The sequence below is a fragment of the Plasmodium brasilianum genome, chromosome 8 (genome assembly GCF_023973825.1).
Source record: "Plasmodium brasilianum strain Bolivian I chromosome 8, whole genome shotgun sequence".
In the NCBI taxonomy this organism is placed as follows: Eukaryota; Apicomplexa; class Aconoidasida; order Haemosporida; family Plasmodiidae; genus Plasmodium; species Plasmodium brasilianum.
Genome location: NC_090121.1, coordinates 695,065 through 721,243, shown reverse-complemented (window position 1 = coordinate 721,243; position 26,179 = coordinate 695,065). Strand labels below are relative to the sequence as shown.

General features: G+C 23.3%; 4 protein-coding genes across 4 annotated transcripts; 3 read left to right on the top strand and 1 right to left on the bottom strand.

Moving 5' to 3' along the window:
- Positions 1–4,576: 4,576 nt before the first annotated feature.
- On the top strand, positions 4,577–8,640 carry MKS88_002338 (uncharacterized protein; the record flags this gene model as incomplete). The annotated part of the gene is made up of 11 exons (XM_067215340.1): positions 4,577–5,351; positions 5,610–5,710; positions 5,866–5,940; positions 6,048–6,155; positions 6,264–6,446; positions 6,597–6,680; positions 6,901–6,962; positions 7,075–7,297; positions 7,444–7,909; positions 8,314–8,427; positions 8,582–8,640. 11 exons carry the CDS (start codon positions 4,577–4,579, stop codon positions 8,638–8,640), a joined length of 2,250 nt encoding a protein of 749 aa, XP_067073775.1.
- A 1,364-nt stretch (positions 8,641–10,004) lies between these two features.
- Positions 10,005–11,840, top strand: MKS88_002337 (uncharacterized protein; the record flags this gene model as incomplete). Its single annotated transcript, XM_067215339.1, has 1 exon — positions 10,005–11,840. The coding sequence occupies one exon, from the start codon at positions 10,005–10,007 to the stop codon at positions 11,838–11,840; it is 1,836 nt and encodes a 611-aa protein (XP_067073774.1).
- A 2,276-nt stretch (positions 11,841–14,116) lies between these two features.
- MKS88_002336 (uncharacterized protein) lies at positions 14,117–17,002 on the bottom strand (the record flags this gene model as incomplete). Its single annotated transcript, XM_067215337.1, has 1 exon — positions 14,117–17,002. The coding sequence occupies one exon, from the start codon at positions 17,000–17,002 to the stop codon at positions 14,117–14,119; it is 2,886 nt and encodes a 961-aa protein (XP_067073773.1).
- A 4,974-nt stretch (positions 17,003–21,976) lies between these two features.
- MKS88_002335 (U3 small nucleolar RNA-associated protein 13) lies at positions 21,977–25,846 on the top strand (the record flags this gene model as incomplete). Its single annotated transcript, XM_067215336.1, has 2 exons — positions 21,977–24,058; positions 24,377–25,846. The coding sequence occupies 2 exons, from the start codon at positions 21,977–21,979 to the stop codon at positions 25,844–25,846; spliced, it is 3,552 nt and encodes a 1,183-aa protein (XP_067073772.1).
- Positions 25,847–26,179: the final 333 nt, after the last annotated feature.

The following is a 26,179-nucleotide window of genomic DNA, read 5'->3' as shown; positions in this document are numbered from 1 at the left end:
AAAGCATAAAAAAAAAGTAAAATAATGAAAATGTTGTATTGAGTTTCACTTAAAATTAAGACATATATGTAAAGGAATAAAAGAGCAAACAAAAAATTCAAACTTCATTAAATTTGAGATAAAAAAGAAAAGATGTAAACATAATAAAATGAAACAAAGATAATTTTATGTTCAAACGTAATGTACCAGAAATATAAAAACAAAAAATGATGTCTAAACCTGGATATATATATACATATATATGTATCTTTCCGTACATATGGATGTATACATACAATTTGATATATATATATATATATCAATTTGCACAATGTAAATATGTTTATATTATAAAGAATACATATGTTAAATAATTATGACCGTTAATAAGCAATGAATAGGGAAAAAAAAAAATAATAACAGGATCTTGCAGTAACTGAAATTTGCTGTACTTTATAAATATATATTTTTAATATATTCTTATTTATATATAATTGTGACATAACACATACAATATTAAAGTAAAAATCAAACACATTAATAGTTATAATAATATTAATCATATTAATGGTATCAATCATATTAATAATAATAATCGTACTAGTACCAATAATTGTAATAATAGACAAAAAAAAAAAAAATACAATATGCAAGATGTAAAAATAACTAAAAATTTATAATCATATTATGGCTGCTTCAATTACTTTTTCTACTTTTTTTTCGAAATAGTATATATATATATATATATATATGTATGTGCATTTACACATAATATAACTCCTTTTCTATTAGTACTAAAACTGTGAAAAAATAAAATAAACATAAAAAAATTAAAATAACTAAGGTAAATCTCTTCCAATATTTTGCATGTATATATATAATATATACATGTATTAATACATGTAATTCATATATATGTACATGCATAAATATATGTGTACATGTAAGTTCACGTACAAGTATGTACATACGTGCAATAGGTATATATATATTTAATTACATTTTTCATCTGCCATTTTTCTCTTTCTTTCATTAATTCTCTCTTTTTTTTAATATACTGTCTAAATGTTACTTTATATGCAATTTTCAAAAAATTGTTTTTGGACTTACGATTTTATCTATTTTCATTCAACTTTTTTAAAATTGCGCATATAAACATATACATTGATGTATACTTAAATATATATATATATATATATAAATAAATACCTATATAACCATATATACATATGCATATACATATACCCTAATTTATTTTAATATATCTTAATATTACATATATGTTCAGTATATAAATTAATCAATAACTATTTAATGTATAGAAAAAAACACTAAATATAATACATTATCTAAGAAGTACAATAATAGTGCTTGATATCCTTTTACATGTAAATTAAATGCTTTTATTTTGTTTTAAAAATTTTCTCTTTCTTGTTTAGCCTTTTTTTTTTTTTTTTTTTTGAATTATAATTCGAGTTTATCACATAAATACATATATTTAACAGAGTAAAAACTAATAATTCTCTTTCTGTATATCTTAAAATAAACTTATATTATTATATTATTTCTTCTATAAAAACATTTTAAATAATAACACATACTCTTTGAAATTACTACTACACAAAAAGAATAAAGCAAAGGAGAAAAATTTCTTAAAAAATGCCTATATTTACGGCAATTTGGTATGAATGCCTTATAGTATATACATATATATGTATATATAATAAGTATATAAATAAAATATACAATATGTGGAGTATACATGATATAATAAAAAATTAAAAGGATTACCATAAGGCTTTTATTTATTATATCTATATATATAATATATATATGTATATATACATATGTATATGGAGTATATATAAATATATTTATTTAGCAACCTCCAAAATACGTAACCAAAAAAAAACAGTATCAAAGAAAAAGAAAAATAATGCAATATTGTATGCTCATAAATTTTATACATACCAGAAGAACATACTATAATAAAAAACATACTTCGTATTTATTACTCTATAATATTATAGGCATTATTTTTTTTTTTTTGAACAAATATTGTAACACGAAAAGAACAGAAACTTTCATTTATTATTTTTTTTTTTTTCCAATTTATATATATTTTTCCAATAAAAGTAAAAATGTAATAATAAAGTTAATGTTAACCATCAGTTTTTTATTTAATTTTATTTTTATAATTACAAAAACAAATTTAAAAATTGGAAAAGTATTATCATGTCAATAAAATTTTAATTAAATTTTTATATAAATACTTTTTTATATAAGTATATTCTTATACATAAAAAGGAAATATGTATTAAAGCAAAAGGAAAATATTAAAAAGATGATGATAAAAGTCAAATAAATTAATGAGGAAATATTAAAGATTAAATTAAGTACTAAATAATTAATAATAAATAAATATATGTATGTTAAAAACAAAAATATTGTTGAAAGTTATAACATTTTTTTTTCTTGAACGGCATTTTGTATATCTGTTTTGTTTCCTTTTACAAGTTAAAAATCCCGCACAAATATTAATATGTTTATGTACATATGTTTTTGTATATAACTATACATATAATATTATTCTAGATTAACTCATATTTTTTCTTTTTAACTGAGCGTTGTCTTTTTTAAATTACAACTGATTCAAATTGTGTAGTCTTATTATTGTATATTTGTGTATAAAAAGCAATAACCTGCTCGCATTTATTTTACATAAAGATATGGAAATGTATCGAGAGGATTTTTTTTTTTTTTTTCGTAAAAGGAAACGTTAAGGTGTAATAATAAAAAATAATTGACGTCTTTTTCAAGCATTTATTACGTATAAATAAATATATAAATAATGGCACATATTTTTTTTTGATATAATTGTTATAATTAGTTATAAATTGTGTCCATGTCTGTAACATAAATAAAACAAAAGTTGTTCTTAACAGTATGTGGAGTTATTTATATATTTCTTAGCGCATTTTTGTTTTTATGAAATTTTAATAAAAATTATGCAAAAAATTTTTTTAAGAGTACACTGTATACATGAATATAAGCTGTAAATTAACATTTAGATAAATCTCTGTTCTATACATAAGAAAGGATTATTTTTTGTTAAAAATTGTTTCATCCATTTGATGTATCCTTTTAAATCGAATTAATACAAAAAGAAAAATTAAGACATACTTTTCATATACTAAGCGCCTTTTAAATGATAATAACAAAAGCCATATATAACTGACTTTTTTTTTTTTTTTTTTTGCGCTTCAGTCAGATGATTTAAAGTTACTCAAACATTATAACTCAATATTTAATCTTCTCTAATTTTTATATTTATGAATGGAATAATATAATAGTGTGTTACAATAAACAATAGCATCGAGATAATATAACATAAGTAAAAATTAACACATATTTCATACAAAAAATGAATGAATACACAATATATGTTCTTTTCCTTTCTTTTTACAAAATTAATTTGTAACGCATTTTAGTAAGCACCGTGATTTAATACATGAGCATACCTTTTTGTAATAAAAACATTTTAATATAACATACGCTTCTGACGTTCAAAAGTCAATTTCACCGTTTGGTAACACCCTAATTTCCCCCTTTTTTTTTTTTTTTTTTTTTTCCTGTTAAAATTAAATATATATTTGTTCTTATATATCTTAAGTTGTAAAAAAAAAAAAAGTTACATGGTAGTATGTTTTAAAAGACAAATATGATCATCCTAACGATATTTCAATTTTTTTTTAATTTTTTTTTTGTTTTTACCATTTAAGCATATTCCATTTTAATCATTTTTTTACTTTAATATTTTTAATTATTAAAATAATTATAACAGTAGTACGGTTTTCATTATTTAAGCCTCTTCATTTTTTTTTTTTTTTTTTTTTGTGTGCATAATAATTTTATTTCTTTCTTCATTTTATATTTTTAAAGATATAACGAAGGTGTAGAAATGTGAGGAAGAAAAAAAAAAAAAAAATTGTGTTAACCTATAAGCGCATCTTTCTACAAATATGTAAACCCACAAAAAAATATATTCATATAAAGAATAAATCTACTTATACAAGAAAAATTAAATCAAAAATTTCTTTTCCATTTTAAAAAAATAAATTTATAATTACTATATAAATATATGAATAAAAGGAGAAAGAAAAATAAACTTATTCTAATTTTTATTCTTATATAACATATTAGAAAATAGCGAGAAGATAATTCTAGTAAGCGCTAGATATTTATTTGTTGTTATATTAGGTATAAATGTGTGTACATATATACTTCTCCAAAAGAATGTTGATAAGATTAAACTATGCTTGGAAATAGGGAAAAACAGTCTTTATAATTTTATTTACCAGATAAAATCCTTTCTAAGGTTTAAGAAAAAAAGAAGATGTTTTGCATGCCTGCAGTTATATTTTCAAAAAAAAAAAAAAAACATTACATTGTGAAAATATTTTACATGTATATGTATATGAAAGTATATGTATATGTAAGTATATGTATATGTAAGTATATGTATATGCATATGTGCATGTTTGTATACGTAGATACGTATATTTATACAACGTAACAGAAATGCTTAACGACCGAAATGAACAAAGAGAACACAAAGAAGTTAATAAGTATAATCAACGTATTGGATAAATTATCTGAGCACAATGAAGGAAAAGATGAAAGTTGTCATAAATTAAAAAGCTTTTTTTCAAGCGAGTTCTCAAAGACATACGACAGTTTGGAAAATGAAAAATCTTTATTTCCATTATATTATGAAAAAGACAAGCTTGATTCGAATGTTAATAAAATAATTAACGAAATTAAAACAACAAAAAGCTTTTTTTACTTTAATAAATCAAATTCCCAGGAAAAAGAAGAATCGGAAAATAGTGATAAAAAATATAATACTACAAAAAGTTGTCATCTTAATGACGGAGGGGAAATATATAACAAGGAATATAACATAGACGAAAATATAAATAATTCTTATGAACATTTCAATGGCACAAGCTTAGATATAATGAACTCTGCAGTATTAGGGGGAAAGGAATCCTTAAAAAAAACTAACTACACTGACAAAATAAATAAAACATTTTCAAGTTCTTATGATGAGTTTTCTTTTATTAAATTACAGACAGGTAGTTTTATGTCTAAAAGAAATTCTTTGAATATGTTCAGAAATTACTTTAGCGACACAGAATTACTATCATTTAATAACTGTTATAAAAAAAAAAGGAATTTGAAAAGAATGTTAAGAAAAAGAGAAACAGTAAAATGTAACAATGTAAAATTAAATGTAAATTCCATAAAAAAATCGGAATTTATCGCTAACCCTAAAAAATACAAGACTATCCGGGGTAATATGGACGAAGGTTTGGATGAATGTATAACACAAATGTATATGCATGCACATGAGTAGATATACATATATATATATATATATATATATATATGTACGTATGTACCTATGCATTTACACACTGCAAATTAGAAGAAAGCAAAACAATAGGACGAAAGACAAGCAACGTAAAAATGCCTCTGTTAAACACTGCAAAGGAAAATATTTTTAAGAAAAAGAATTGTCTAATTAATACATTAAAATATATTTTACTTTTCTTCATATTTGGTAGATGAGTATTTAGACCATAACGATATAGGACAATTATTAGAAAAAATTTTAGAGCATTTAAATATTAACTTGAAAAAAACAGTAAGCAGATATGCAAAAGAGGTATGTTTCTGCATCTCTGCATCTTTCAGCCCCCTTTTGTGTCATATATATCTAATCTCTTCGAACATTTTTAATCTTCTGTATTTTTGTTTTTTTTTATGCTATAATTTCTATATACTATACTTTAACTATCTTTTTTTGCTTTTTTTGAATAGATAAATAAACTTAACAAAACTAACTACACTCTGAATAATAAACTGGAAACGGCTGTTGAAAATAATGATGAACAAGTAAAGAAAACGTTCATAATATATATATATGTATGTATAAACCTATATATGGTAGATTATAAAACGCACACACATGTCTTTTTTCTTTGCGTGTTTTGTATTTTAAGGAACAAGAAATAAGAGACTTAAATAAAAGAATAAGCCAAATAACGGAACAAAAAACAGAAATGAATAAAATTATCGAAAGCTACGAATTTCGAATTAGCAATTCAAAGGTTAAAAAGAAGAGGAAAAAAACAAATAAAATATATGGATACATGAGCTCAATCTTATGTTTATATACAAGCATACATTATAATAATATATTTTTTTTTTTTCTCAAGAAATTAAAAAATGAGCAACAAAGCGATGGGAAACAAAGAAATGCACTAGAGCAGGATATTAAAAATTTAAAAAGGGAATTAAATATCGCGAATTCTTTAAATGATAAAATAATAAATGAAAAGTTACTTTTACAGGAGAAAATCAAAAAGAAAAATAATAAAATTAGAATGGAGAAAAATAAGGTATGAAGGTAGTTAAAAATTGAAAGATACTACGTGTGATCATTATAATTTTGTGGAGAGATATCATGTTCCAGTTGTATTTCATGACTTCGCGTCTATACAGATGTGCATGTATATATATACGTATGCTACTCTTTTCCTTTCTATTAGCTGAGAACCGCGAACGATTTAATTTTAGAAAAGAGCAACTTACTCCTACAGTTACAGTTAGCAAATGGCATACATGCACCTTCTGTAAGTACAAGAATGACATATGTATGTATATATGTAGACGAATTATTTATAAAGAAAAAAAAAGGAGCAAGAATGAATACATTTTAAAAAATGAATTTTTGTCACTCTTACTATAATTGTTTATATTCTTACATCTATACATAAGACAATTATTTGAAAAAGGGGTATTAAAAATATTATATTATATTTTTTTTTTTTTCTTCTTTCTTATATTTAATAGAAGGGTTGCAAAGAAAGGGAGCGCACAATTCCATGTAAAACGAAGAAAAAGATAATTAACAGGTAAACAAATAAAAAAAGTCTACGAACGTATGTGAGCATATTCACACATACACATATTTATATATGTATATATACATGGATGTGTTCTTTATTTTATTGTTTAAATACATAGATATCGAAGTGACACAATTCTGGATAACTATGAAAGAATTAAAAATAAGTTATTTGAAAGTAATGAAAAATGCTATTTTTTATCAAAAACGAACTTGGAATTATTTAAAGGATTGAACATAAAAAAAAAAAAAATTGACATTTTAAACAAGAAGATGTCTTACCTCAAATACTTTATGAAGGCAAAAGAAAAACTAAATAATCAGCATTCGCAGGAATTAAAAGTATAAATAACAAAAAAAAAAAACAAAATAAATATAAACCTTCCTCCAATTTTATACATCATAAGTATATATATATATATACATGTATGTGTTGTACATATCGTAGCATATATTCTATATTAATTTTGTTTCTTTTTTTAATAAAGAAGGAATATAAAAATGAAGTTGAAAACTCCCATAACTCTGATTGCTCAAGTGAAAAAGAAGAAATCAAAAAATTAATATGTGAAAAAAAGGAATTCACTGAAGTAAATGAATACGAAGAACACAAATTAGACAATAAACAAAAAGAAAGAATTAAAAGTTTGGAAAAAATTTTAAATAGCATAACTAATGAACACAATTTACTAAAAAAAAAGTATGAAATGTTATACAAAAAATATTTAAGATTGTTAAAAAAAAACACTTGTAAAAATAAAGATTTTACATTTATAGAAAAAAAAAAGGAAGATATATCACCAGCAGTTGATGTAATTCATTCTTTTTATTTGAAAAAAAAGGAAAATAATTTAAAAAAAAATTACCAACGAGGGAACAAATTAATAAATTACATAAAAGGAAAGGTTATAGATAAGAAGCACGTTCGGATTGGTAAATTCAGAAATTATAAAGGTAATGAATCGAAAAAAAAAAAAATAATAATAAAAAGTATAAATAAATAAATAAACAAATAAATAAACAAATAAATAAACAAATAAATAAACAAATAAATAAACAAATAAATAAACAAATAAATAAATAGATAAATAAACAAACAAACAAACAAATAAATAAATAAATATATAAATATATAAAGTGTACATGTTGAAATTATCTATTTAAACATGCAAAATATGTAGAGACGTATTTTGAATTGTTGCGCATATCATTGTGCGATAGAACAATCTTATACTTATTTCGTCTTTATAAATGCACTTGAATATATATACGTAAACGTACAAATGCATACGTTACACCTCATAATTTACAAACTCTAACACATCTATTTCAACAAAACAAATTATATTTTTCCAAAGAATATAATGATTACGGAGATATAGAATTTTACATTTCGAATCAAATTTTAAGATGGATTAATATAAATGAAATTACGGATATACGATATATCTACTCCTATGGAAATGCAACAGGTAATTTGTGTACATATATATTCATATATGTGTAAAATGTACTATTTCCGTCATAAATGAGATTATCTTTTTTTATAATAATTTATTATAGATCAAAAGGGCATGTAATACATTTTTGCATTTTTCATTTCTTTTTTCCACTTACCTTTTTTAGTGCCTACTACTATTGCACACAACGGAAACTCATATGACTGCTACAACTGTAAATGTTAAAAAAAACAGAAACAGCAAAGGCGCCTTCCATTTTAAGTTTTTCCATAAAAAAAAAAAAAAATAGGGAATCCAACATGTGTTTGCCGCATAAAGGACTCATATATGCGGCTACATAATTTTAGCTGTATTAAAATTTTTTTTTTCAATTTTGGAAAAATAAAATTCGTGAAGTGCATACAATTACAGAAATATGTGCATACATAAAATAATTAGATAATTCATATATATATTTCAGCCATAGGATTAAACAAATTATAAAGAGGAAAAAACATAAATTTTTTTTTGAAGTTTTTCCCTTTGCTTTTTTTTTTTTTCCTTTTTTTTTCCGTATCTGCAGTTTAATTTTTTACACGTAGCAAAAATTGCTTGGCTCATTTTTTGAAAATCGTGCTCTTCTTTAAAAATAGAATATACCAACATGTAGGCAATACGAAAAAGCGAGTAATACAAACATGTGGGTGTCGTAAACATGTAGATAACAGAAAAATATTTATACAATTTAAACGCCCTGTAGGCTCTCTCGTTTCTTATGTTTGAACGCAATTGTTAATATATATAATATAATTTTTAAAAAAGTTTGATATTATATTGTATTGCTAACTTTTTATTTTATAAATTACAATTCATTAACTGCATATAATGTTACTAAAGATTTTTTCAGGGAAATAATCCCTTTTTAAAAGATACGTACTTTGTAAAACGCTGTGTAATCATTAAGGCTAAAGTTTACCTTATTTTGAGTTCTTTTTCTTTTTATTTTATTTTACTTTATTTTTTTAAATTTTATTGATTTACGTTCATCTTTTCATTGTTTTTTTTTTTTTATTTTGTTACATTTCTTTTACATGAGTTTCTTTTCTTTTATTTAAGTTTCTTCTCTTTTATTTACACTTTTTCTCTTTTATTTACGTTTCTTTTCATTTTTTTTCTTTTCTTTTCTTTTGTTAACATTTCATTTTTTTTTTTTTTTTTGGTAATTTGTTATGCCAATTTTTTAATTTTTGAAAACTACGTATAATTTTACGTAACTCTCAAAAAAAAATTAGAGATAAAATTTCATAGACTAAAATATAGATCATTCGATAATATATATGTATTATGACTTATATGTTCACGTGTTTGTAAAGCATAGAATACACTATGCACTATAATGCGTATACACGATATGTATGTATAAATGTATGTGTGTATGTATTAATGTGTGTATGTATTAATGTACGTATGTATTAATGTACGTTTGTATTAATGTACGTATGTATTAATGTACGTATGTATTAATGTGTGTATGTATTAATGTACGTATGTATTAATGTACGTGTGTATGAATGTGTACCTATATGTAATAAGAGGAAAGCCCAATAACGATGAATATTAGCCGTCGATGTATTCGAATTATTTTTGAAATATTATTATTTTTTTGTATCTTTTTTAAGTATGAATTTGCAAGAGGTTTGTATGAAACGAAGGCATATCCATTAATACACTTAATTAGTAATAATGAGGATACAGGGTTTAGTGGTAATTTAGTTAAAGGCAATTTAATAAATTTACTGTTTCTATATAAAGATGTAAAATGGGGAGAGAACAATTTGACAGTGGATAGTTTAGTAGATATGGAGGATGAAACGCATATAGAGAGATTAATAAAAGAAAAGATAGTACACATTATGACATTTGTGAACCCACGTCAACTGGTAAAATATTCGGGGTTTATATATTTGTATGAAATAATTCATGAAAATAATTTATACTTTTTATTGCATTTTATTTTGAAAAATAATAATAATGGAGTTATTATAATAATTCCAGAAAAGTTGCATATAGATAGGGAGGAATATTTTAGAATAAATAAAATAATATCAAAGGATCAATACAATAATAAAGATATTACAGATGAAATATTAGAAAAAAGGATTTCCTTTTTTCAAAGTTTACTATTAAACTTAAAATTAAATCAGTCTATATATTTTATAAAAAATAATGCAGAAATAGAAAATATTTATGCAAATTATAAGAGTAGATTTGGTTATTTTGATTTAACAAGAAATGTCAATATTATTCCTATTTCGAAAAACCAACAAGCTAGTAAGATAAGTTCAAAAAATATATATTTTTTTTTAAGTAAAGATAATATTAATATTAATTCCATATTTAAGAAAAAACAAAATAATGAAACCTTTCATTTTACAAAGAAGAAAACCATTATTATAGCAACAGATTATAACGTTTTTAACGTTATTAGCGATTTTACGATACCTAATACTTCAACAAATTCTCAGCTGATTGCAACGTGTGAATTAATTAGACTATACACAGAAGTTTTTAAAAATGAAGATGTAAATTATAATATATTATTTCTTTTTACAAATTATTATTTTGGTGTAGACAATTTTATCAAATCTGTTAATATGATATTTAAAGAAAATATAGAATTTGTTATTTCTTTAGATAGTTTAAATGAATCTGATTTTTATATTAACGAAGCAAAAAAAGAAACACAACCAGAGCATGTTTTGCGCTTCTATGATATATTAAAACGAACTGTTAAAACTAATTTTAAGAAAGATATAAAAATAAAAAGTCAGAATATAAAAATTAATAATAAACATCTACCAAAACTTCATGAATATTTTATTTTGAAAAATATTAACAGTTTTACTTTGGGTTCAAAAAATAAAGAATCTGTATTTCTTAATAAATTACCTATGATTGAACAAAAGTTAAAACTAGATAATTTGACAAAGCATATAAAAAGTATATTTGAGGCTCTTTTTATATATATGAAACATTACAAGGAGGAAATATCAGAGGAAAAACAAATAAAGAATGATATGTTAAAATATACGAACCATGTTAGAAGTAAAGATGATTTAGATCTCCTTAACGAAAATTTCAACAAATATTATAAATTCTTTGTGTATAGAGATGATGTACTAAAATTAATTAATTATATTAAAACGTTGATTAATTCATATATTATAGACTCGAATTTTTTAATAACAGATTATAGAATACCATATGATAAAAAAGAAAAATACTTTTATCAAAAACATGTTAATATTACCTTTTCCATGTCCATCTCTTATATCTTTCATTACTTGCACTTTTTACTTGTTGCCTTATTTCTTATTTTAATATACGTTTGTGTAAATTTTCACTTCGTTCCATCATTTTATAAAAACAGAATGAAAACTATGTAATTTTTCTTTATTTTTTTCCTTTTCTTCATCTTTTTTGCTTTTTTTCATCTTTTTTACCTTTTTTCATCTTTTTTGCTTTTTTTCATCCTTTTTGCTTTTTTTCACCTGTTTTCATTTATTTTTCTTTTTTAAATTAAGCTTTTGAATTAAACTCATAAAATAGATTGGTTTGAATGGGCTTGTCTTGTTTCACATGGTGTAAAATAGGATAATACAAAGTATATATACAATTACGAATTGGGATATTCGTATGTATTAGAGAGTATGAAGAAATACGCATTTCTAAGTTTGTAATGTGCTTCAATTATTGTTTGAGAAAACCTATCAGATGATGACATAGCAAAAGAATTGTTCATATTACACCTAAGTACCTATTTTAATATATATTTGCCCCCCCCCATAATTACGTACATGAATAAACACATACATAGATAAATATAGATATACGTATCTATGCGCTCACGAATTAGCCATATTCGTAAATATGCCCGCTAAAATGCGTGCTATAATAAGTATAAATGAGAATATTTTTTCTCTACAGTTGTCATCTTGAGAAAAAATATACTCGTTCTGTTTTGTTTTGATTTATTTTACTTCCCCTCATTTGAATGGCACATAAATTTTTTTCACACATTTAAATAATTTATTTTTATTTTATAACGAGAAACTGCCGATATGCATATAGGCTCTTTTTTTTTTTTTAGCCATTAACATGCAAAAAAAAAAGAAGAGAAAAAAAAAATCTTTATCTTCGAGTAATAAACTTGGTAAAAGTGTATGTTATCCTATATAGTGCTTTGATTATGTAAAAGCTATATATAATTTTAGAGCATATTTTGTTTCCGAAAAAGGGGAAAACTGTCGGATACAATAAATACATAATATAAATACATGTCATTATATATATATATATATAAACGTACATAAAAATGTATGTCGGCATAAAGGCATATTGAAAATATAACAAAAAAATTTTAAAAAAGACTTTTTATGTTTACATCCTTTCGAATTAAAACTAATGCATAGAATGCAAAAAAAAAAAAAAAAAAAAAAGGAGGGGAAAATAAAGAAAAGCGAAGAAAAACGAAGAAAAAAAAAAAAAATATTAGAAGAATAAGCAAGAAAGCTAGAATGATAAAATGAAAAAAAAAGGAAATACTATGATGTCCTATGTAAAAAGACAAAACAAAATAAAAGAGACCAAATAAAAAAAGTTAATCAAAAATGCTGAATAAGAATACTTCATTATAATGTATATAACATCATTAAAATAATAAATCAAAAATGTGTGAAATTGAAACTTGTATTATTCAAAAATTATTAGTACAAAAAAAAGAAAAAAAAAAAAAAAAAAAAGAAAAAGAAGAGCATAGCAAAGCAAAAAAAAGAAAAGAAAGATTATAAAATAATATGCATATTTTATGTACATATATACGCTATGTATACATATTCAGGCAGAAATATAAAAAATTATGTCTATTAAAAATAAATGATAATTGACGAACTATAAAATCGTCAAATGATTTATGCGTCTCTTAGAAGCAAAGGAAATAGGTGAGACGGGATTTTCACTCGAAAAAATTTAGGCTTTCTTTAAAGACAAAATGATTTATGAATGTGTAAATATATGTAAGTGGGTGAACGAGTAAATGGGTAAATGTATATATGTGTATGCAAATAGAATAAGCAGCTCGAACAGTTTCTATGTTTACTTAAAAAAAAATATATATGAGGAAATACTAATTCTCTAATTTACCTACAGCTTGATGCCTATTTTTTTTTTCTATTGTGCACTACTACATTGCAGTCACAATATGTACAATTTAATTTGTTTTTCAACAATTTTTGCACTTTTTGTGTTGAGACGAAATAATGAATATTAACTCCAAAATTTACATAGAAAAATAGAGCATAGCTAGCACTTCTCTGTAATAATAATATATAACATATAGTAATAAAGGCCATTCTTAGGGACTGTTAAAATTATCAGTACCTACTACGATTATCCGCACATTTGTTTCATATTATTTGAAAGATACATAAATATATATATATGTGTTTGCCGGAATAAATGGACGTACATATTACAGTATTTGTATTGCAATAGACCTGTTTACATTGCATATATTTCAGCTATACTTTCGTAATTTGTTCTTGTTACTGGGTTTACTCAGTATTGTAAATTCTGCTTCAATAATGCCCATACACAAGGTTCTCTTATATGCTGTGCTTCTTCTTTGTCTTGTTCTTCCACCTTCCATACTCTTTTATTTACTTCACTGAGAACAGTGACTTTCAAAGTTCATAGAGGAGAGTCCATCAACACTTACGACGTTCGATAGGTTAGAATTTATTGAACAAGTTTTCATTAAGCTATCATTTGATATTGCTGGAGGTTTATCCTTTACTTTAGATTCAATCTTTGGTTTTAATACTTTTTCCTCTCTTTTGTTTGTACTTATATAATGTCTTATGCAAATCATTTTTTTTCTTAGAGTTTTGTACCCTAAATTAAAATTAATATAATTGTATTTTTCATGCCTCGTTATATCATCTTCATTGTTTTTCTTTTTCTGTTTTCCATACTGTGGCTGTTTTTGTGTTTGTTCGTCTTTACTCATATTTACATTATTACTGCTTCTTAATATAACATTTTTTGTGCTATTTAAAGTATACTCACCGTTATTAGCATTACTGTTATTATTATTATTATCATCAGTGTTATAGTTAAATAATCTTTTTGAGTTATATAAGAAATTATACCTTAGATTCATGTTTACCAGATTTGATCTTCTAAAAACATCATATTTTTTTTGCACTTTTATAATTTCAAAATTTTCATCATTTGTTTCTTTCGTATCATAGGAACAAAAAAAATGTTTCATTCCATAAACAACCTTAATACATTTTATATTAATTTTGTTTAGATCAATGAAAACATTTTTTATTTTTCCATCATAATAATCCTCTAAATCTTCATTTACGTATTTATTCATATTGTTTGTAACAATTACATTTAACTCTTCATTTTGTTGACATTCTTGGTTTTGCTTCTGTGGGTCATCATTACTTACCTCACACAATGCCCTCGTCTTTTCCTGACCACATTCCTTATATTCTTCATTCATCTTTATATTATTAAATGAAAATATATAACTATTTTTAAGCTCCATTTTTGTACTATCATCCTTGTTCGCTTCAAATATATCATTAGCATCATTTTCATGCTTACCATTTGGTCCTTTTTCATCTTTGGCATTTAGTTTATTTTCAAAAGTAACGATTTTGTCATTTGTGATTACATATTCTTGTTCACACAGAATATCTTTATGTGTACTTGTTTCGAATTCATCAGAGTGCTTTTTTTTTTTTTGTTTAAATTTTTGTTTTTCTTGGTTCATTTTATTACTCCCTTCCTCATTCATCTTATTTACCTTAAAATGTACGTTATTTCTTACATTTTCATTTGACATAATAGTATTAGGCTCATTCTGAGTTTTATCATAATAAAATGATTTCAAGTAATTCTTCACATTCATTAAAATTTCTTCCTCTCCTTTTAAATTATAAAAAAACTTATAGTATTTTTTAAAATATTTTACTTTAAATATATTAAAATTATCATATCTACATATTGCATATCTTCCTCTTCTAATTAATTTAAATATGTTTAAAGCACAGTAAATATTTAATGTACTTACAATGTATTGCTTTACATTTTCATAATATTTTTCATACTTTTCTTTTACGAAATCTAAAATTTCCGAAACCGTTACACCTTGATTTAATATATCATTTTTCTCTTCTAGTCTTTTATTTATGTCTATTAATGCATCATAATAATAAGAAGACTTTAAATTAAAATTTGCCTTTTCTTCCGATAAATCGTTTTTTAATAAGTTTTCTTTGTTACGATAGTAATTATTCTCACTGGAATGATGACTATAATTATTATTTCTATTATTATTATTATTATTATTATTATTATTATTATTATTATTATTATTATTATTATTATTATTATTATTATTATTATTATTATTATTATTATTATTATTATTATTATTATTACTATTATTATTATTACTATTATTATTATTACTATTATTATTATTACTATTATTACTATTATTATTATTATTATTATTACTATTATTATTATTATTACTATTATTATTATTATTACTATTATTATTATTCGCCCTATCTTTATTAGGAAAATGGTAGCTATAGTAACTATTACTATTGTTGTTATTAAGGTTATTACAAAAATTGCTCTTAATATGAACCATGTTCGTACCTTCACTATTATTCTTCTTCTTATTCCTATTATTCTTCTCACTATTATTACTCATCTCACTACTATTATTCTTCCCATTATTAACATTACTTCTATATGTGCCACTGTCGATGTTATTTTCATTTAAGCATCTGCGATTACTTGTGGAAAAATTCATCTGATTAGTATAATCTTCTTGTGCTTGTTTTTTTTTTCCTTGTAAATGTAAGGTATAAATATTATTATCATTTAAATTAACTTTGAGTAATGCAAACATAGCAATTTTAATTATTTCGAATATAATGTGCTTTTTCATATTTTTTAAAAAAATATATTTTTCTTGTTGATCATTGATCAACCTAAATTTGACAGTAGAACCCATGTATTTCCACGTTGTATTTGTTTTGTAAGAAAGGTATTCACATATTCTATCAATTTTAATGTTATTATTTCTTAGAGGAACATTTGAATTAAATAAATGCATATTTTTGTCTATATTAAAATTCTTTCTTTTTCTACCTTTTGTGCGTACTTGTTCAACATTCGTGGTTTTCTCTAATGGGTTATCATATTTTTCTAAAAGATAATTATTACTTTTATTTTTTTCTATATCATCATTTGCACATACATTATTTCCTTTTGGTTTCCTCCTAATATAAGGCCTTTTAACTCTTACAACATTAGTTGTGTTCAAGTTTTTATTAATTGCATATAGCACGTTTTTTGGTTTCCTTCCCCTCTTTCTTCCTCTTTTTTTACCTCGTGGCTTATTTAACGACTCTTCATAGTATTCAAAGTCGTAACTACGTGGTTTTCTATTTTTTCTCAAGTTATGATGACATACTCTTTTTTCTTCATTATTTATTTCATCCGTTGTGTTCATTGTATTTCTTTTATACTATTCTACAATTTGATCATTTGCCAATAGTTCATATGTGCATATATATATAGATACATATATACGTACACACAAACACACACACACACACACACAAAGGCATACATACGTGCATATATGCATACATACATATATGGAGTGCCTTCCTTGAAATTTTACCGCAAAACTGTGTAATACGATAAAAAACAAAAGATATCTACACTTGCATTTATTAATAAATATATTACTATAAAACAAAAAAATGAAAACGCAAATATATTAATGATGCTGCATCCTAGGTAAATATCGGTGTGTTATATGTGTATAATTTTAAACATCCTCAGCTTACATTGTTTCTGTATGTATTAGCATATATATATATATATATATATATATATATATGGTTATAAATGCATATGTTGAGATTATTCTAAAATTACACTGGAAATAATAATTAAAATATAAGTTGAAAGATTTTTATGTCAATACAAAAGTTAAATGAACGTAAGATGTAATAAGAGAAAATTGAAAATTACGATGCTCAAGAGTTGATATTAAAAGTATGTAATTTTTATGACTAAATAAAAAAGCATATAATATTCTGCGATTATTATTCAACAGTCATAAAAATTATAGTACTTTAAGTATGCTAATAAGCATACACATGTAAATACAATATATATATATATATATATATATATACAAATATATGTGTTTTTTTATGGGTAAATATAATCAATACATGTACGTACTTCTAGAATATGTATATACATATATACACTTTATTTTTATGTAAATATATTTACATGTGTATGCTTGTACCGTCAATACATAACACAGGTTCTTACTCTTTTCTTTCATAAATAATAAGTGCATAATATTTATAATTAAAATTAGAGTTACATAAAACGCGATATTATTTATACATAAATTTTGTCTATTTGCATTAATTGTTCACTTAAATGAAAAATTTAAGAAATAATTATATTTAACAAATAAATTTCAGAAAAAAAAAAAAAAAAATAAATAAAAAGGAAAAAAATTGACAATTTATAGCAAAAATTCTAACTCATTTGAAATAGACAAAAAGCCAATTTAAAAAAAAAAAAAAAAAAAAAAAAAAAAAAAGCTGCACCAAATATTTATATTAATATATGCAAAAAAAAAAAAAAAAAAAAAAATATATTATTTATACATTAATGTAATTATTTAACACTGTATTTATAAATGATACGCTTTTACTGTAAAAGAAAAATAACTTCAAAACACACGTTTATGAAGGGTATTATATAATGTTAAATTCACTTCTTATTTCATGTGTTTTTTCAAAAAATAAATGATGCGTACGTTTTCTTTTTTCCACAATATATATACACATATAACAACAAATTATTGTAATATATTAATTGTATCAATTGTAACAATTCGTTTTTTACTTTGCAATATATACACATATACAGTAAATGTTCGATGATATTGTGGTATACCTCTTTGTATTTACGTTTCTTATTTGTTAAACTTCAAAGGTAATTTCAAAATTTTACGTATTTGCAATATTCCTTACAATATGCCGAAGGAATGAAACATAAATTTTCTTCATTTAAGCTTGTATCAGAAGAATATTTCTTCAGTATTGTTACGTATGCTTTATTTAATGCATTCTTATTATTTTTTCCTTGTGATATGTGTTTTTACTTATGAAATGTCATTTAAACAGAATTCATAAGTGTAATGTGTACTTATGCATATTATACACATTATAGTAAATATTAATACATTTTTATGTAATAAGTTTGAAGCAAACAATATTATGCAAACTGAATAAAATATTGCATATATGAAAAAAATGTATACATATTAAATATATATATGTGCATATATATTAATATATGTATTATATATAATATAATAATAAAAGCGTATATATATATTATACCATTCACATATACAATATGTAAATTAATGTATAATTTTTATGAAAATTCTAGTACTTTTAAGAAAGTGAATTAACAAATATATTATTATATATAAATTTAAATTCTATACATTTTCAAAAGCAGTAAAAGAAAGAGAATAAAAAATGAAATAAAATTAAAAGATATATAACGATACTTAAATAATTTTTTTTTTTATAAAATACCATGACATTTTCAATTTTTCATTGAGATTTTCTCGGTATAAGTACAAGAATATTATTACTATATATTTTTTACTTTTAATACCACTTTTTGCTGTTTTTAAGGTAGTAATATAAGTAGTAGTAACCATAAAATAAATATTTTTACGTGGGCATACATATATAAATAGGAATGTATATGTGTGTACATATGTGTACGTATATATATATATATATATATATATATCTATATTTATTTATTTTTTTAACGGAGTGACATGAATACTATTATGCATGCAAATACATTTCATTGTAAAAACTACTATCACCTTGAATTTATGAAGATATAAATAGCTAAAAAACAATTGTTAAAAGGATGAAAATAAAATGTGATAAAAAGCCCTAATATATTTGTGACTTGACAAAAGAGCAGTATTTTTCAGCAAAATAAATGAAAAAAAAAAAAAATATGCTTACATACATGCATATATATAATGCAGTAATAACTATATAATATTGTTAACATTCCTTACGTTTAAAAAGAAAATGTCTGCTATTAAATCATTAAAGCAGTATGAACTATGTAAAATTTAACAATTCGAAAAAGGTTAAATCCATGTGTTACTAATAAACATTTATTTATATGAATATACCTACATAAATATATGTATATATATATATGTATGTGCTTTGTGACGATACAAACAATTATATTTTTTTATTTTTGACAAATTTACTACGGTAGTTATTAGAATTTTTAAGTTCAAAAAAAACAAAAATTATAAAAAGAGGACAAATACTGTTATAACCCCAAAAATGATATAGTATCATACAACTGTTAATTTATAGTTAACAGTAATTAGCAGTGGCATACACATATATCTGTATGTAGTTAAAGAGATAATAATATACCTTTTTCGTTATAATATCACGTCAAAGAAGATCCATATTTCCTATATTTTCTATATTATGTATATATATATATATATAATATATAATATATAATATATAATATATAATATATGAGTGTAAAATGAGGTATAACTAATAGTACTATAAATAATTTTATGGCAAATATATTATTAAAAGCGAAAAAGCCTACACCATTTTTTTACGTATTATTTTAATTAAAAACAGTAGTGAAATTAATTTTTTAAATTTATGCTGAAAAATGTAAGTATAATACTAAATATGAATTTAAAATATCTTTATTCTTCTTTTTTTTTTTTTTTTTTAAATAAAGGAAGATGTTTAAATATGTTAAGTAGAATTATTACACAACATATATTTACTATATATGCAGAATTTTGGTGCATATATAAAATAAATATATATTACAAAAATTCGATCAGTTTTGTTTTATTTTCCCATATTTTCACTACAAGAACATATTATATATATATATATATATATAGCTTATTTCGGATCTATTTTTTTGCAATATTTGTTCTCTTTTGTTCATATGTTCAGTAACTAAAGCTTTTTTTCCTCGAATTTTCAAAGTTCCTAACAAATGTATATATAAATTTTAAAGCCCGAGTTTAACCGGTGGTGACCTCAAAAACTTAAAAGAACACATTATTCATGTAAAAGGTTCGAAAAACCTAAGATGTAAATATACTTATTCGTATAAGCATACATGAAATGTACATTTATATGTTCTCACATATATTGCCGTAGGCATCTAATATAACAACAATATGGTTTATATTATTCTTTTCTGCTTCTCTTTAATATCTAATAAATTATTCCTATTATATTTCTATTCAAGATGTATAACTTTCTATTACGGAATTATATGAAATACTTTATTCATATTTGTAATTCGATAGTAATACAGAAAGAACAAACACGCGCATTATCATATCATTATTTATAAGTACTTTATCTGTTAAAGATTTGGGTAAATGTACTGAGAAAAAAAAAATATAAAATAGCACCATTAACATAATGCATATATACGTATATACATATATATAACCATAATTAATGAGAAGGAATAAAAATTATAAAAATGAATTATATATGGTTTATATAAATAAATAATAGCTTAAGGCTTGTACAATACAGTAAAAGATGCAACAATGTAAATAACAATGTTGTAAAATAATAAATTAACATACTCTTCTTTTTTTTTTTTTTTAAATATTCATTTGAGGTTAGGAGAAAAATGAAGTATTAAAATTAAAAAAAAATAAAAAGAAATTCTGTTTGAAATATATATATAGTATCATTTTACATGAAAAAATTATGATAGATTCGCCAATGGGTAGGTAAATTTATGGTCAATAATATATATACATATATACATATATATATATATATATGTATATATGTAATGTATATAGTTTTTTTTTATTTTACGCAACTCTTGACATTTAAGTCACTTTCCTCAATTTTAATAAAAAAATTGCTAATATTAACAATTTTTTTTTTCCTCCTATTTTGTACAAATATATATTTTCCTTTACAGAGTTTCATAATTTTGAAGAACGAAAAATGCCATATATATTTATATCCATTTAAAAAAAAAAAAAAATAATGATACAAGCATAAATATAAAATAAATTAAAATGAAGAAATATTACTCGCATATTAAAGATGTATTAGAGGTTACAAAAAATTCTGAAATTGTTTAAAAATAGAAATCCATAACAATAGACTATATTTACTAGCAATTTGTTTTGATTATTATAAATTTTAAGAGTCACACTATAAACTTTATGTCACAACGTACATATATATATGTATATATATGTGTATATGTACATATAGATATACATTTATTTATTTATATTTGTATGTAAGCCCATTTCTTTCCCCTCCCCATCCTCATTCCTTTTCTTACCCTTTTAACATTTTTGATGTCGGTTGTTACATACACCGAAATTGAAAGAAAGTTCTTTGACGTTTACGAGGGGGATAAGGATGTGTTTTTTGCAAAGGAACATGGATTATTTTTAAGTTTAAGTAACAATAATATATATTGTTTTAAGGTAAGGAATGAGGGAGAAAATCACAATAACTTATATGTACATAATGCTAAGTATCCTACTTGTGTATTGGAGTCTTGTGTGAGTATTGATGATATAAAAGAACATTACCATAAAAAATATTTGAATAGATATTGTATATCTTTATTTAGTACTATAAGCCACTTTTACTATTCGAATAACAATTTGTTCTTATCAACTGACGATAACAACATACACCATTATGTTTTAGTGCTGAATGATCAAACGAAAATAGAGCCTGTGGATGAAAAGAAAGAAGAAATTAATGATGAGGATATAAAAGATAAAATATATTTATATGATCATGAAGAAGATAAAGAAAAGAGTATTTATTCTTATAATTACAATTGGGTACACTTAGAAAAAATATATATATGGAAAACTGATAATATAGTTATAACATGTTTTTATTTTAATAATATAGGAGGGAGAAAGTTAGTTGTTGGGTATATTAATGGTTTAATTAATGTATTTGATATCAATACATATAGATTATTATTATCTTATAAAATACATAACAGTAGAATTACAAACTTGAAAATGTACAAGAATTTTATTATTAGTTCGGATATAACAAAAAATATTTTCATTTATGACGTTGGGCAAAATAAAAAAATTATGTCTTGCCAGGATCATATGAGTGGCATAATGGACTTTCTTTTTTTAGCCGTCCAAGATGATCGTGTTAAGAAAGGTGAAGATGTGAGGGGTAAGGTGAACGGGGGAGGCAAGAGTAAGGTGGAAAAGAGTGACAGTCTGGATGAGGAAGAATGTGACAAACGGGGTGAAGAAGAGAGCGATGAATACGAGGAGGAGGAAGAAGAAGATAAGTTGATAGGATTCATCAGCATCGGAAATGACAAAATAATGAACATATGGAATCTAAGCATGTTAAATTCGCGGGATGAGGGCGAATATAGAAAATTAAGGGAACAGAAGAACAGTGAAAAAAAAAAAGAAAAAAAAAAAAAAGAGAATAGCGCGATAGTAACATGTAGCCCTATAAAACAAATATATTTAGGTAATGATATAAACAGTGCATTAATAATATCATCTAGTGTTTTTACAAAAAATAAAAAAAGCAAATTAATAATAAAAGACGAAAATATAAAATGGTTAATACTAACACATGATAGTAAGGGTAATCTACTTTTTTACAACCCACTGAAAGGAGATATAATCTTCAAGTTTAAGGAGAATAAACTTTTAATTAATGAAAGTAATATAAAAAAATTTTTTTTGTTAAAATACAAATTATATATATTTAGAGAAGACAGTTCTTTATTAATTTATGATATAAGAAATTTCAAATTAATAAAAAATTATCTATGTAAAATAGAGGGTATTTTTGAAATGCTACTTTTTAATCCAAATTCTAGTGACATAACAGATGAACAGAATAAAAGGATTGAAGAAGAAAAGCTTATCTTAGATGTAAAATGTGATTACAATGACAAGGAAGATATAAAATGTATAATTTTAATGGGTGATAGTATTATAAGGATTTTAAGTTTTGAAGATAATGTAATCATACAAACATTACTCATTAGACATGAAGATGTTGTGTCATGTATTAAGTTAAATGAAACTAATAATCTATTATTTAGTGGATCGAATGATAAAAATATTTTCGTCTGGAGTTTAAAAAGTAATACTTGCCTATACATATTAAAAGATAATTTATATTCCATTAATGCAATTGATGTAAATTTGAGGAAATTTCCTTCAGTTATACTTGTAAGTGTGTGTGAGGACTGTAGTTTAAAGTTATGGAATTTTATAGTTGAAGTGGACAATATGGAAAAAGAAAAAAAAAAAAAGAAAAGAAAATTGGATGAAATTTTTACAGATTTGGAAATAGTTAAAAGTAACTTCACCATCTATCCCCATAAAATTTTAATTAACGACGTAGCTATATCTCCAAAGGGGAAGGTAAGAAGGGAAATATATATGCACTTTTCTATTGTTCCGTTTTCCCGAACGACTGTTGTGTGGTGCGCCTTTTGCATGTGTTTATTCATTTTTCCAAATATGAATTTGTGAAAGTATGTACATGTGAGTTTACGTGTATGTGTATATGCATTTGTGTATGTATGTATATATATGCATATTTATTGACGCGTGTGCGAGAGGAAGAGTAATTGCATGAATATATATCAAATACACCTATTTAATTCATAATGTTATGTTTTTCCCATTTTGATTGTTTTGATATATATATATTTTTTTTTTATTTGCCCCCCCTTTTAGATGGTCGCCACATGCAGCAAAGACAAAACGATAAAACTATTTGAAACGAGGAGCTTAAAGTTAATAAAGATTTTGGAAGGCCATAAAAAGTCAGTTCAGAATGTTTTGTTTTCAAAGACTAATCAACTTTTATACAGTAACTCATATGATAGTGTAAGAATATGGAACATAAAGACTTTTGAATGTTTAAAAAGTATACAAAGTCTAGATTTCAATATTACGAAAATGTTAATTTTGAATGATATTTGTATGATTAATGCTTATAGCAATGGTAATATAAGCATAATTAATATAAAAAATTGTGAAAAAATATCAAATATCAATTATCATAATGATAAAATATTTTGTTTACAAAATTGTAATAATCATAATTTACTGTTATCTGCTTCAGTAAATGGAGAACTGATGTTTTTAAAAAATATTAGCGAAAAAATTGTTACTGAAAATATGTTTGAAAAAAGAAAACACATATTTTATGAAAACTGCCTAGAAAATTTGTTAAAAGAAAAAAGAATTAACGAATCATTACTCATTTGTTTGAAGCTTGGTAAAAAATATAAATTTAAAAGTATCATAGAGAATTATTTAAATTTCTATACGTTTTCTATTTTAAATATCTTAAAAAAATTTGAGCACGAATATGGTTTAAGAAAAATAGTTCAAAGGGGTGATGATACTAATGGTGATGATACTAATGGTGATGTTACTAATAGTGGTGCTACGCATCTAGGAATTAAAAAAGAGTTCGACTTCAAAAAGGAGCGATCGCATAATGAATCTTATAACAAAGAAGGAAATATTAATCGCAGGGAGCAGTCCGATGATGTACATGTCTTTAATGTTGTAGAAGGTAAGAAGGACAAGTCTAACGAAGTGAAATCGTTGAACGTATATAGTGACGATACTGTAATTAGTAATATTCAGAATTATTTAGAAAATGCAGATATTTTAGAAAATTATATATATATTCAATTGTCAAAAATGTTATCTAATGAATCAGATAATTCGATGAAAGTCGAAAAGGGAGTGGATCAAAGAAGGGTGGAAAACATGATCGTGAAAAATGAAAATAATTTAGGGGAAAAGAGTCAATCAGCCTTGAGGGAAACTGAACAGAGAGGTAGTGACCTGCACAATGATGATGACAACTTTGTTTTATTTTTAAGAAAAATGAAAAAAAAAAGTGAACACTCCTATTTCTTATACCTTAACAGACTTATGGAATTTATCACCTTTTTCATTATAAATCATAGGTTTGCATATATATCAAATTTTCTTTTGAACAGCGTAATTAAATATATTGATTACGCAGATATATGTAAAATTAATAATTATCAACATTTTTTTGAAATTTATAATAGTTATATTCCGAGGCATAAAAATAGATATTTGAAGTCTTTGCAAAAATCGAAATGCTTTGAGTTAATTAACATCAACTACTACAAAGGGGACATAAAGATGATGAACTGATTGGGCAGTAAAAATTTTAAGTTACAGCAGAGCATTAAAAAAAAAAATAATGGAAAAATAATGGATAAATAATAAAAAAAAATAATAAAATAAAAAAAGAAGATAGAAAATAAGCAAAAAAAAGAAAAGGGGGGAGGGTACACACCGCTCAAATGAAAACGTTTAAATGTTACACAACAACCAGTACATTAATTTTAAAACAGGAATTAACAGTCTGTAAATGCTCATTGTGGATATGTGACCTCATATTAATATACACACATATGTATATATATATATATATATATATATATATATATATTGAGGAGCAATCAAACAATGTATTTCATAAAC